This window comes from Tachyglossus aculeatus, chromosome 21, assembly GCF_015852505.1.
Source record: "Tachyglossus aculeatus isolate mTacAcu1 chromosome 21, mTacAcu1.pri, whole genome shotgun sequence".
Taxonomy (NCBI): Eukaryota; Metazoa; Chordata; class Mammalia; order Monotremata; family Tachyglossidae; genus Tachyglossus; species Tachyglossus aculeatus.
In genome coordinates this window covers 21,189,856-21,201,133 of record NC_052086.1, presented here as the reverse complement: position 1 = coordinate 21,201,133, position 11,278 = coordinate 21,189,856, and the positions used below count along the sequence as shown (strand labels likewise).

Genomic DNA, 11,278 nt, shown 5'->3' with positions numbered 1-11,278 from the left:
CATGACCCTGCACCATTACTAAAGCTAGCCTGCCACATCCAACATCCGCTTCACAAAAATATTGTGCAAAATTAAGCGCTTAGTACAGTGCTCTGCACACAGTAAGTGCTCAATACGATTGAATGAAATATTGTCCTGTGCCACATAACACCAGCAGGGCAATGGCTGCTCAGCCAAAACAAATGAAGCGCAGCATCCTGCTGGAGGAAGGACAATTTTTCCACTTTTCCCTCAATGCTAAGGTCTTCTGGAGCTTGGGCTCTTTTCTTGGGCAGTGCCCACTCTTCAGCAACTTGGGTATTCAGCATCCCTGCTTCACAGTGCTCTGTCTGCCCAGAGAAAAAGGACACCCTACCATTTTTGTCTATGGATACAGGCCACAAAGAGATTTTAGTGACAGATGCTGTTCAAAGACAATCATGAGACTACAGCAGCCACATTGTTAGTTAGATTTCCTGTCAGGAAGCTGAAATTGAGCACTTACATTCATCTGAAAATCCTTTTTTCTTTTTAATAAACACCCCTCCTCCAAATAGTCTCCCACCTCATTCAGTCACCTAAAGTGGAAGGAGCTGACGAATATCTACAAATTTAGCTGCCCTCTTCATCTCCCTGGACCATTATATGTACCCAGAATACCCAAAAAAACCCAACAAACCCATTCACTTTTTTCCAAAGTTTAATGTTCTTTGCAAGGCATTTAGAACACCAATTTGTGAGGATAAACTCCATTGGATAGTGAGAACATTGAGCGCAGGTAGCCCTGGAGCTGAGGAACCTTCTTGATACGTTGCAAGATCTGAGTGTCCACGGTCTTCTGGTCTGCCTTGCGTTGCTCAGTAACCTCATATTTCTAAAAAAAAAAAAGTGAACATTTATAAAGGTCACATTTGATATTCACCCTACCCACCCACAGCACTTTTGTACATCTTTAAATTACACATTATAAACTACTCATATTAATGTCTGTCTCCCCCTCTAGACTGTAGGCTCATTGTAGGCAGGGAATGTCTGTTAATTCTGTTGTATTGTGCTCTCCCAAGTGCTTAGTATATGGCTCTGCACATAATAAGCACTCTCATAGATACCGCTGATTAAAAAAGTCAAAGGACGCCAGTTAAGAGGCAATTCTGGTTACACGCTAAGCACTGGAGCAGGTATTCATTCAATTAGGATGCCTAGCAGGGGCGGGGGAAACCCCTCTGGACAGATGGCCTTCGGCCCCCTCCCTTTTATTTATTTATTTTACTTGTACATATCTATTCTATTTATTTTATTTTGTTAGTATGTTTGGTTTTGTCTCCCCCTTTTAGACTGTGAGCCCACTGTTGGGTAGGGACTGTCTCTATATGTTGCCAACTTGTACTTCCCAAGCTCTTAGTACAGTGCTCTGCACACAGTAAGCGCTCAATAAATACGATTGATGATGATGATGATGTCTGGCCCTAAGCCATCGCCTTCTACTCTAGTTTTGTATGAATAAAGTTTGTCGGGAATGGCCCATCAGTGCCAAGAGGGACTCACTGGCACCGACTGCCCAGTGCCAACCGAGGCAAACTGGGGCCGGGCACAAGCTGCAGGCCAAGCTCGATCCTGGATTCTTAATCAGTGTGCAGTAAGGGCTCACTCTGCCAAGCACTGTGCCTTTTAAGCTGACCTGGTGACATCGAAAATGGATCTGTGACACTAGGCACTCATCCTATCCAACACTTACGTAAAGTTATATTATTCATATTAACGTCCATGTCTCCCTCTAGATTATAAACTCATTATAATCAGTGAGCTCACCATTGATTATTATCAATTTGGAAGTGCCTACCAACTCACATTGTTCAATCAATCGTATTTATTGAGCGCTTACTGTGTGCAGAGCACTGAACTAAGCGCTTGGGAAGTACAAGTTGGCAACATATTGTTCCCTCCCAAGCGCTTAGTAAAGTGCTCTACACATAGTGTGAGTTCAATAAATACCACTGATTGACACTCCAACCCCACAAGGGCTCCCACCATGAGCCTACCCCCATTTTGCAGAAGACGAAACATACCCAGCGAGGTTGTGATATGCCCAAAGTTTCACTGGAGAGCTAACACCAATATTCATACTAAAAAGTATGCTGAACAACCACTGTCTGAACAGCACAGATGAAAGTGATTGGGAGAGTATAATACCAGTAGACATCGCCTTCTGCATTGGGCTCAGAGGGAATCAATCAATCGCATTTATTGAGCGCTTGCTGTGTGCAGAGCACTGTACTAAGTGCTTGGGAAGTACAAGTTGGCAACATATAGAGACAGTCCCTACCCAACAGTGGGCTCACAGTCTAAAAGGGGGAGACAGGGAATGAAACCAAACATACTAACAAACTAAAATAAATAGAATAGTTATGTACAAGGAATGACAGGGAGCGTATCAAAAATGGTACTTGAGTGTGTACTCTATGTACAGCACTCCACTAAGTCACAGTGAAGATACAACAGAATTATCACATCCAACAGATCTGATGGTCCATTAAAATACATGCACTTAAGTGCAATGGGGGTTGTTGAGTACTCAGATGATTCAGTGGCTACCAATCAATCTGCGCATCAGGCAGAAACTCCTCACCCTGGGCTTCAAGGCTGTCCATCACCTCGCCCCCTCCTACCTCACCTCCGTTCTCTCCTTCTCCAGCCCAGCCCGCACCCTCCGCTCCTCCGCCGCTAATCTCCTCACCGTACCTCGTTCTCGCCTGTCCCGCCATCGACCCCCGGCCCACATCATCCCCCGGGGCCTGGAATGCCCTCCCTCTGCCCCTCTGCCAAGCTAGCTCTCTTCCTCCCTTCAAGGCCCTGCTGAGAGCTCACCTCCAGGAGGCCTTCCCAGACTGAGCCCCTTCCTTCCTCTCCCCCTCGTCCCCCTCTCGATCCCCCCCATCTTACCTCCTTCCCTTCCCCACAGCACCTGTATATATGTATATGTTTATACATATTTATTACTCTATTTATTTATTTATTTATTTAGCTTGTACATACCTATCCTATTTATTTTATTTTGTTAGTATGTTTGGTTTTGTTCTCTGTCTCCCCCTTTTAGACTGTGAGCCCGCTGTTGGGTAGGGACTGTCTCTATATGTTGCCAATTTGTACTTCCCAAGCGCTTAGTAAAGTGCTCTGCACATAGTAAGCGCTCAATAAATACGATTGATGATGATGATGATGATGATGATGATGATGATTCAAGTGCTGAAATAGCAGCTGGGGAGTTTAGAAATTAATCAGGGAAGTGCTATGGTCTGCCAGATGTTTAGGGGATGGGGAGAAGTGTGCGAATGACATTCTAGAAGAGTAATCCAGTAGGCAGAGGGAAGAGAGATAGAGAAGCAGCGTGGCTCAGTGGAAAGAGTGCAGACTTGGGAGTGAGAGGTCATGGGTTCTAATCCCAGCTCCACCACTTATCAGCTGTGTGATTCTGGGCAAGTCACTTAACTTCTCTGTGCCTGTTACCTCATCTGTAAAATGGGGATGAAGACCGTGAGCCCCACGTGAGACAACCTGATCACCCTGTGCTTAGAACAGCGCCTGGCACACAGCAAGCGCTTAACAAATACCAAAATATTATTATGATTTCCTTTTCAGTTACGAACAGGAGCAGGAAAGCTTTAGAGAAGCACTAACCTCCTTCTCTGTGTCAAAAATCTCCCCCTCTTGATGTTTTGGTTTACGCAGCCTCTTCTTCTTGAAGTAAGCATCAGTGAGATGCTTCGGAAGCTTTACGCCAGACACATCAACCTTGGTAGAGGTGGCAATAACAAATTTCTGGTGAGCCCGACGCAGCGGGACCCGGTTGACGGTCAGAGGTCCTAGTTGAAAAGGGAAAAAAACAAAAAACAATCATCAGAAAGTGCATCAGGCAAGGACAATGCCATCCACTGCCCCACCCTCCCACACCCTGAAAGTTCAAGAAAAGGCAGTTGGGCCAAAGACTAAAATCATTCAATTTTTGGATAGATAATAGAAAGTTGAATTCTTACCCGTCACAAGAAGCAAGCCACTAGCCAGCTGCTTCAGGAAAACCACCCGCTGCAAATGAAGCAGAATTGTTAAAACATTTGGTGAGTTTATCCGTAAGTTCATCTGTCACCCTGAACATCCAAAGACTGGGAACACAGAAAAAAGGTAAAATTAAGGTATAATAACTAGAGTCAAGGAACTGAACTCGATCAAAAAGGTTTCAGGATTGTACTGTTAGCAGTCACCCCCTGAAGCCACATCCTTTTTACCTTGCCTCTATGGCGGCCAGTGAGAATGATGAGGACCGTTCCAGGAGTGATGCTGGATCGCAGATTCCTCGTGTGCTGGCAGAAGGGCTTCTTGCCATGACTCAAGAGCTTGCGAGGCACATCTTCAGTCGGGTAATACCTAGGCTACAGACAAAGTCCACACAAATTTACACACCACAGGTATGACAGACCTGGAAAAAAGACCCATCTAAAAAGTGACAGAACCCACTTTTGCTAGGTGGAATCTTAAAGTACGGATAGCCGGCAGAATTGTACTATATTTTTGGATTTGCGATATTTCCTTATAACGTCACACTCAGAATTTAGCCTGCACTCCCAAAAAGAAGCTGGTTGGTTTCCTACAGAGTGCATTCTTAGCTGACCCGTGTGTACTAAGAGGCAGCATTCCCCACATGTCATTCACGCTCATTTCAAAGGGATCTTACCATTTTGCGAACTTTCACCACTCTGGTTCCTCCATTCTTATCTCCACCAACTGGCTTCATGATCGTTGTACGGGGTTTCTTCTTCCTTTCTATCTACATACAAAGAAATACACCGTAAGGCAACGGGATACGCTAAAGACCAGGCATCTCACGACTACCTGGAACCCGCTCCCGGTTTTTACCTTCGTCTTCGGTGCGGTGAACTTGCGCTTGTACAGGGCCCTCCTGCTGTACATCGCCGACCGCGAATACCTGCCGATCCCCCGGGCCAGCACGGGGTTCCGGCTGCAGTGGTGTTTTTTGATCTTCTTGACCTTGGGGTCGGGCTTCTTCTTCTTTGCTTTTTCGCCCGCCATCTAAAACACCAAAGCTCAGGTTCAGTCGGGGAGGTTCCTGCCTGGGCAGGGCCACTAAGCCAAACTGCGGCCAATGTGTCCTGCTTTTTAACATCCTCAGTGGGCTGTTTTGAGTCCAGGATCAAGCCCTGGGTGTTGGATTCAGAAGACGCAGCTCTGAACACATTTAGATGGATATCGTGTGGATGGTCGAGAGGCAGTGGAAGTCCAAGGACCTGGATTCTAATCCCAGTCCTGCCCCTTGTGTGCTGTGTAACACTGGCAAAGTCACTTAACCGATTAGGGAAGCCGGTCCCGTCCTCTGTTGGGCTCAGAGCTGCCTCGCACTTAATGACCAATAATATTCATTCATTTGTATTCACTGAGCGCTTACTGTGTGCAGAGCACTGTACTAAGCGCTTGGGAAGTACAAAACGACAACAGATAGACAGTCCCTACCCAACAACGGGCTCACAGTCTAGGATGGGGGGAGACGGACAACAAAACAAATAGACAAGTGTCAATACCATCAGAATAAACAGAATTACAGAATTATAAATATTACGGTATTTAAGTGCTTATTTTGCGCCAGACACTGTACTAAACGTTAGGGTGGATCCAAGCAAACCAGTTTGGCAACAGTCCCCGTCCCGCATAGGACTCAGTCCTAAGCAGCATGGCTCAGTGGAAAGAGCACGGGTTTAGGAGTCAGAGGTCAATCAATCAATCAATCGTATTTATTGAGCGCTCACTGTGTGCAGAGCACTGGACTAAGCGCTTGGGAAGTACAAGTCGGCAACACAGAGACAGTCACTACCCAACAGTGGGCTCAGTCTAGAAGGGGGAGGTCTTGGGTTCTAATCCCGGCTCCGCCGCTTGTCAGCTGTGTGACTCTGGGCAAGTCACTTACCTTCTCTGAGCCTCAGTGACCTCATCTATAAAATGAGGATTAAGACTGTAAGCCCCCCGTGGGGCAGTCTTATAGTCTTGTAACCTCCCCAGCGCTTAGAACAGTGCTTTGCACATAGTAAGCGCTTAATAAGCACCATTATCATTATTAATCCCCACTTTCCAGAGCACGGGCTTTGGAGTCAGAGGTCATAGGTTCAAATCCCGGCTCCTCCAATTGTCAGCTGTGTGACTTGGGGCAAGTCACTCTATTATTCAATCGTATTTACTGAGCGCTTACTGTGTGCAAAGCACTGTACTAAGCTCTTGGGAAGTACAAGTTGGCAACATATAGAGGCGGTACCTACCCAACAGTGGGCTCACAGTCTACAATTATGTTGCCAACTTGTACTTCCCAAGCGCTTGGTACAGTGCTCTGCACACAGTAAGCGCTCAATAAATACGGTTAAATGAATGAATTTATCTGTACCTCACCTCATCTGTAAAATGGGGGTTAAGACTGTGAGCCGCCCGTGGGACAACCTGATCACCTTGTAACCTCCCCAGCCCTTAGAACAGTGCTTTGCATGAGTAAGCGCTTAAATAAATGCCAACATTATTATTACCATTATTATTCTCTGGGCCTCAGTTTCCTCATCTGTAAAATGGGGATGAAGCCTGTGAGCCCCGCCGTGGGACAACCTGAACACCTTGTAATCGCCCCAGCCCTTAGAACAGTGCTTTGCACGTACTAAGCGCTTAATAAATGCCATTATTATTATTGTTACCTCATCTGTAAAATGGGGATGAATCCTGTGAGCCCCCCCCCGTGGGACAACCTGGTCACCTTGTAATCTCCCCAGCCCTTAGAACAGTGCTTTGCACGTAGTAAGCGCTTAACAAATACCAACATTATTATTATTCTCTGGGCCTCAGTTCCCTCATCTGCAAAATGGGGATGAAGCCTGTGAGACCCCCCCCATGGGACAACCTGATCACCTTGTAATCGCCCCAGCCCTTAGAACAGTGCTTTGTACGTAGTAAGCGCTTAATAAATGCCAACATTATTATTCTTCTCTGGGCCTCAGTTACCTCATCTGTAAAATGGGGATGAAGACTGTGAGCCCCCCCCCATGCTTTAACATTAAACATTTAAACCCCCAGTGCTTTAACATCATTAAATACGATTGATGATGATGGGCCTCAGTTCCCTCATCCGTAAAATGGGGATGAAGCCTGTGAGCCCCCCCGTGGGACAACCTGATTACCTTGTAATCTCCCCAGCCCTTAGAACAGTGCTTTGCACGTAGTAAGCGCTTAATAAATGACAACGTTATTATTCTTCTCTGGGCCCCAGTTACCTCATCTGTAAAATGGGGATGAAGCCTGTGAGCCCCCCCGTGGGACAACCTGGTCACCTTGTAATCTCCCCAGCCCTTAGAACAGTGCTTTGCACGTAGTAAGCGCTTAATAAATGCCAACATTATTATTATTCTCTGGGCCTCACTTCCATCATCTGTAAAATGGGGATGAAGACTGTGAGCCCCCCCCGTGGGACAACCTGATCACCTTGTAATCTCCCCAGCCCTTAGAACAGTGCTTTGCACGTAGTAAGCGCTTAACAAATACCAACATTATTATTATTCTCTGGGCCTCAGTTCCCTCATCTGCAAAATGGGGATGAAGCCTGTGAGCCCCCCCCGTAGAAAGCGCTTAATAAATGCCAACATTATTCTTCTTCTTCTTCTTCTCTGGGCCTCAGTTACCTCATCTGTAAAATGGGGATGAAGACTGTGAGCCCACCTGTGCTTTAACATTAAACATTTAAACCCCCAGTGCTTTAACATCATTAAATACGATTGATGATGGGCCTCAGTTCCCTCATCCGTAAAATGGGGATGAAGCCTGTGTGCCCCCCCCGTGGGACAACCTGATTACCTTGTAATCTCCCCAGCCCTTAGAACAGTGCTTCGTACGTAGTAAGCGCTTAATAAATGACATTATTATTATTCTCTGGGCCTCAGTTACCTCATCTGTAAAATGGGGATGAAGACTGTGAGGGCCCCCCCGTGGGACAACCTGTTCACCTTGTAATCTCCCCAGCGCTTAGAACAGTGTTTTGCACATAGTAAGCGCTTAACAAATACTAACATTATTATTATTCTCTGGGCCTCAGTTCCCTCATCTGTAAAATGGGGACGAAGCCTGTGAGCCCCCCCACCGTGGGACAACCTGATCACCTTGTAATCTTCCCAGCCCTTAGAACAGTGCTTTGCACACAGTAAGTGCTTAATAAATGCCAACATTATTATTCTTCTCTGGGCCTCAGTTACCTCATCTGTAAAATGGGGATGAAGACTGTGAGCCCCCCCGTGGGACAATCTGATCACCTTGTAATCTCCCCAGCGTTTAGAACAGCGCTTTGCACGTAGTAAGCGCTTAATAAATGCTACCATTATTATTAGGTGACCGAGAAGTGAAGCGATTTGCCCAAGGAGGCCCACCCGCCAAGATGGAGGAGGATTGGAGCCCGTGGGTGCTGTGTATTATGGCAGGCCGCGTTGGGCCCGGCTTCTCGCTCCGTGGGTCCCGCCGCCTCGGTTACCCCCGTCCGGCCGATCCGGGGCCGCCGATGGCTCGCCGAACGATCCCCGAACGCGTCCGCACAACGTCGCCATCGGCAAGGAACCTCCCCGGGCCGGATGGCGCCGGATTGTAAACGCGAAGCGGCGTCCAGCCACCCGCCATTCTTACCTTCCTGCTGGGGAAAGGAGTTAACATCCGGGCTACCGGGCCCTTATAAAGGGGAAGGCCGCAAGCCCTCCTCTTCCGGTTTCCACCCCCACCACAAAATGGCCGCCTGTGGCCCTTTGCTTGCCTTGTCATCATCAATCGTGTTTATTGAGCGCTTACTGTGTGCAGAGCACTGTACTAAGCGCTTGGGAAGTACAAGTTGGCAACATATAGAGACAGTCCCTACCCAACAGTGGGCTCGCAGTCTAAAAGTATTGTCAGTGGCCCTTGTCAGTTCAGTCGTACTTTAATAATAATAAAAATAAAATAATAATAATAATAACAGCATTTATTAAGCGCTTGCTATGTACAAAGCACTGTTCTCAGCGCTGGGGAGGTTACAAGGTGACCAGGTTGTCCCACGGGGGGCTCACAGTCTTAATCCTCATTTTACAGATGAGGGAACTGAGGCACAGAGAAGTGAAGGAATAATAATAATGATGATGGCATTTATTAAGCGCTTGCTATGTGCAAAGCGCTGTTCTAAGCGCTGGTGAGGTCACAAGGTGATCAGGTTGTCCCACGGGGAGCTCACAGTCTTAATCCCCATTTTACAGATGAGGGAACTGAGGCGCAGAGAAGTGAAGGAATAATAATAATGATGATGGTATTTATTAAGCGCTTGCTACGTGCAAAGCGCTGTTCTAAACGCTGGGGAGGTTACAAGGTGATCAGGTTGTCCCAAGGGGGGCTCACAGTTTTAATCCTCATTTTACAGATGAGGGAACTGAGGCACAGTGAAGTAATAATAATAATAAAAACGATATTTATTAAGCGCTTGCTATGTGCAAATTCCTGTTCTAAGCGCTGGTGAGGTTACAAGTTGCTCAGGTTGTCCCATGGGGGGCTCACAGTCTTAATCCTCAATTTACAGATGAGGGAACTGAGGCACAGAGAAGTGAAGTAATAATAATAATAAAAACGGTATTTATTAAGCGCTTGCTATGTGCAAATTCCTGTTCTAAGCGCTGGTGAGGTTACAAGATGATCAGGTTGTCCCATGGGGGGCTCACAGTCTTAATCCTCATTTTACAGATGAGGGAACTGAGGCACAGAGAAGTGAAGGAATAATAACAATAACGATGGTATTTAGTACATGCTTGCTATGTGCAAAGCACTGTTCTAAGTGCTGGGGAGGTTACAAGGTGACCAGGTTGTCCCACGGGGGGCTCACAGTTTTAATCCTCATTTTACAGATGAGGGAACTGAGGCACAGAGAAGTGAAGGAATAATAATAATAAGGATGGTATTTATTAAACGCTTGCTACGTGCAAAGCGCTGTTCTAAGCACTGGTGAGGTTACTAGGTGATCAGGTTGTCCCACGGGGGGCTCACAGTTTTAATCCTCATTTTACAGATGAGGGAACTGAGCCACAGAGAAGTGAAGGAATAATAACAGTAACGATGGTATTTAGTACATGCTATGTGCAAAGCACTGTTCTAAGCGCTGGGGAGGTTACAAGGTGACCAGGTGACCAGGTTGTCCCACGGGGGGGCTCACAGTTTTAATCCTCATTTTACAGATGAGGGAATTGAGGCACAGAGAAGTGAAGGAATAATAATAATAAGGATGGTATTTATTAACCGCTTGCTACGTGCAAAGCACTGTTCTAAGCACTGGTGAGGTTACAAGGTGATCAGGTTGTCCCACAGGGGGCTCACAGTCTTAATCCTCATTTTGCAGATGAGGGAACTGAGGCACAGAGAAGTGAAGGAATAATAATAATAAAAACGGTATTTATTAAGCGCTTGCTATGTGCAAATTCCTGTTCTAAGCGCTGGTGAGGTTACAAGATGATCAGGTTGTCCTATGGGGGGCTCACAGTCTTAATCCTCATTTTACAGATGAGGGAACTGAGGCACAGAGAAGTGAAGGAATAATAACAATAACGATGGTATTTAGTACATGCTTGCTATGTGCAAAGCACTGTTCTAAGCGCTGGGGAGGTTACAAGGTGACCAGGTTGTCCCACGGGGGGGCTCACAGTAAGCAGCGTGGCTCAGCAGAAAGAGCATGGACTTTGGAGTCAGGGGTCATGGGTTCGAATCCCGAGTCCACCACTTTGCTGTGTGACTTTGGGCAAGTCACTTCACTTCTCTGTGCCTCAGTTCCCTCCTCTGTAAAATGGGGATTAAGACTGTGAGCCCCCCCGTGGGACAACCTCATCTCCTTATAACCTCCCCAGCGCTTAGAACAGTGCTTTGCACATAGAAAGTGCTTAATAAATGCCGTTATTACTATTAATCCTCATTTTACAGATGAGGGAACTGAGGCACAGAGAAGTGAAGTAATAATAATAATGATGGTATTTATGTGCTTACTATGTGCAAATCACTGTTCTAAGCGCTGGGAAGGTTACAAGGTGATCAGGTTGTCCCACAGGGGGCTCCCAGTCTTAATCCCCATTTTACAGATGAGGTAACTGAGGCCCAAAGAAGTTAAGTGACTTGCCCAAAGTCACACAGCTGACAAGTGGGGGAGCTGGGATTTGAACCCATGAACTCTGACTCCAAAGCCCGGGCTCTTTCCACTGAACCCCGCTACTTATTGAGCGCT

At 46.6% G+C, this 11,278-nt stretch overlaps 1 protein-coding gene across 5 annotated transcripts in view; it reads right to left on the bottom strand.

The window, feature by feature from the left end:
- Nucleotides 1–661: 661 nt before the first annotated feature.
- RPL6 (ribosomal protein L6) overlaps nt 662–11,278 on the bottom strand; it is a 61,204-nt gene continuing 50,587 nt past the window's right edge. For 2 of the 5 annotated variants that reach the window (XM_038763844.1, XM_038763849.1), the window contains exons 2-7: nt 4,888–5,061; nt 4,706–4,798; nt 4,260–4,403; nt 4,011–4,059; nt 3,655–3,839; nt 662–853 (exon numbers count right to left, since the gene is read on the bottom strand). In XM_038763844.1, coding sequence (XP_038619772.1) covers nt 701–853; nt 3,655–3,839; nt 4,011–4,059; nt 4,260–4,403; nt 4,706–4,798; nt 4,888–5,061 — 798 coding nt within the window. In that variant the 3' untranslated portion in view covers nt 662–700. The other 3 variants (XM_038763845.1, XM_038763846.1, XM_038763847.1) reach the window with 3 other exon arrangements.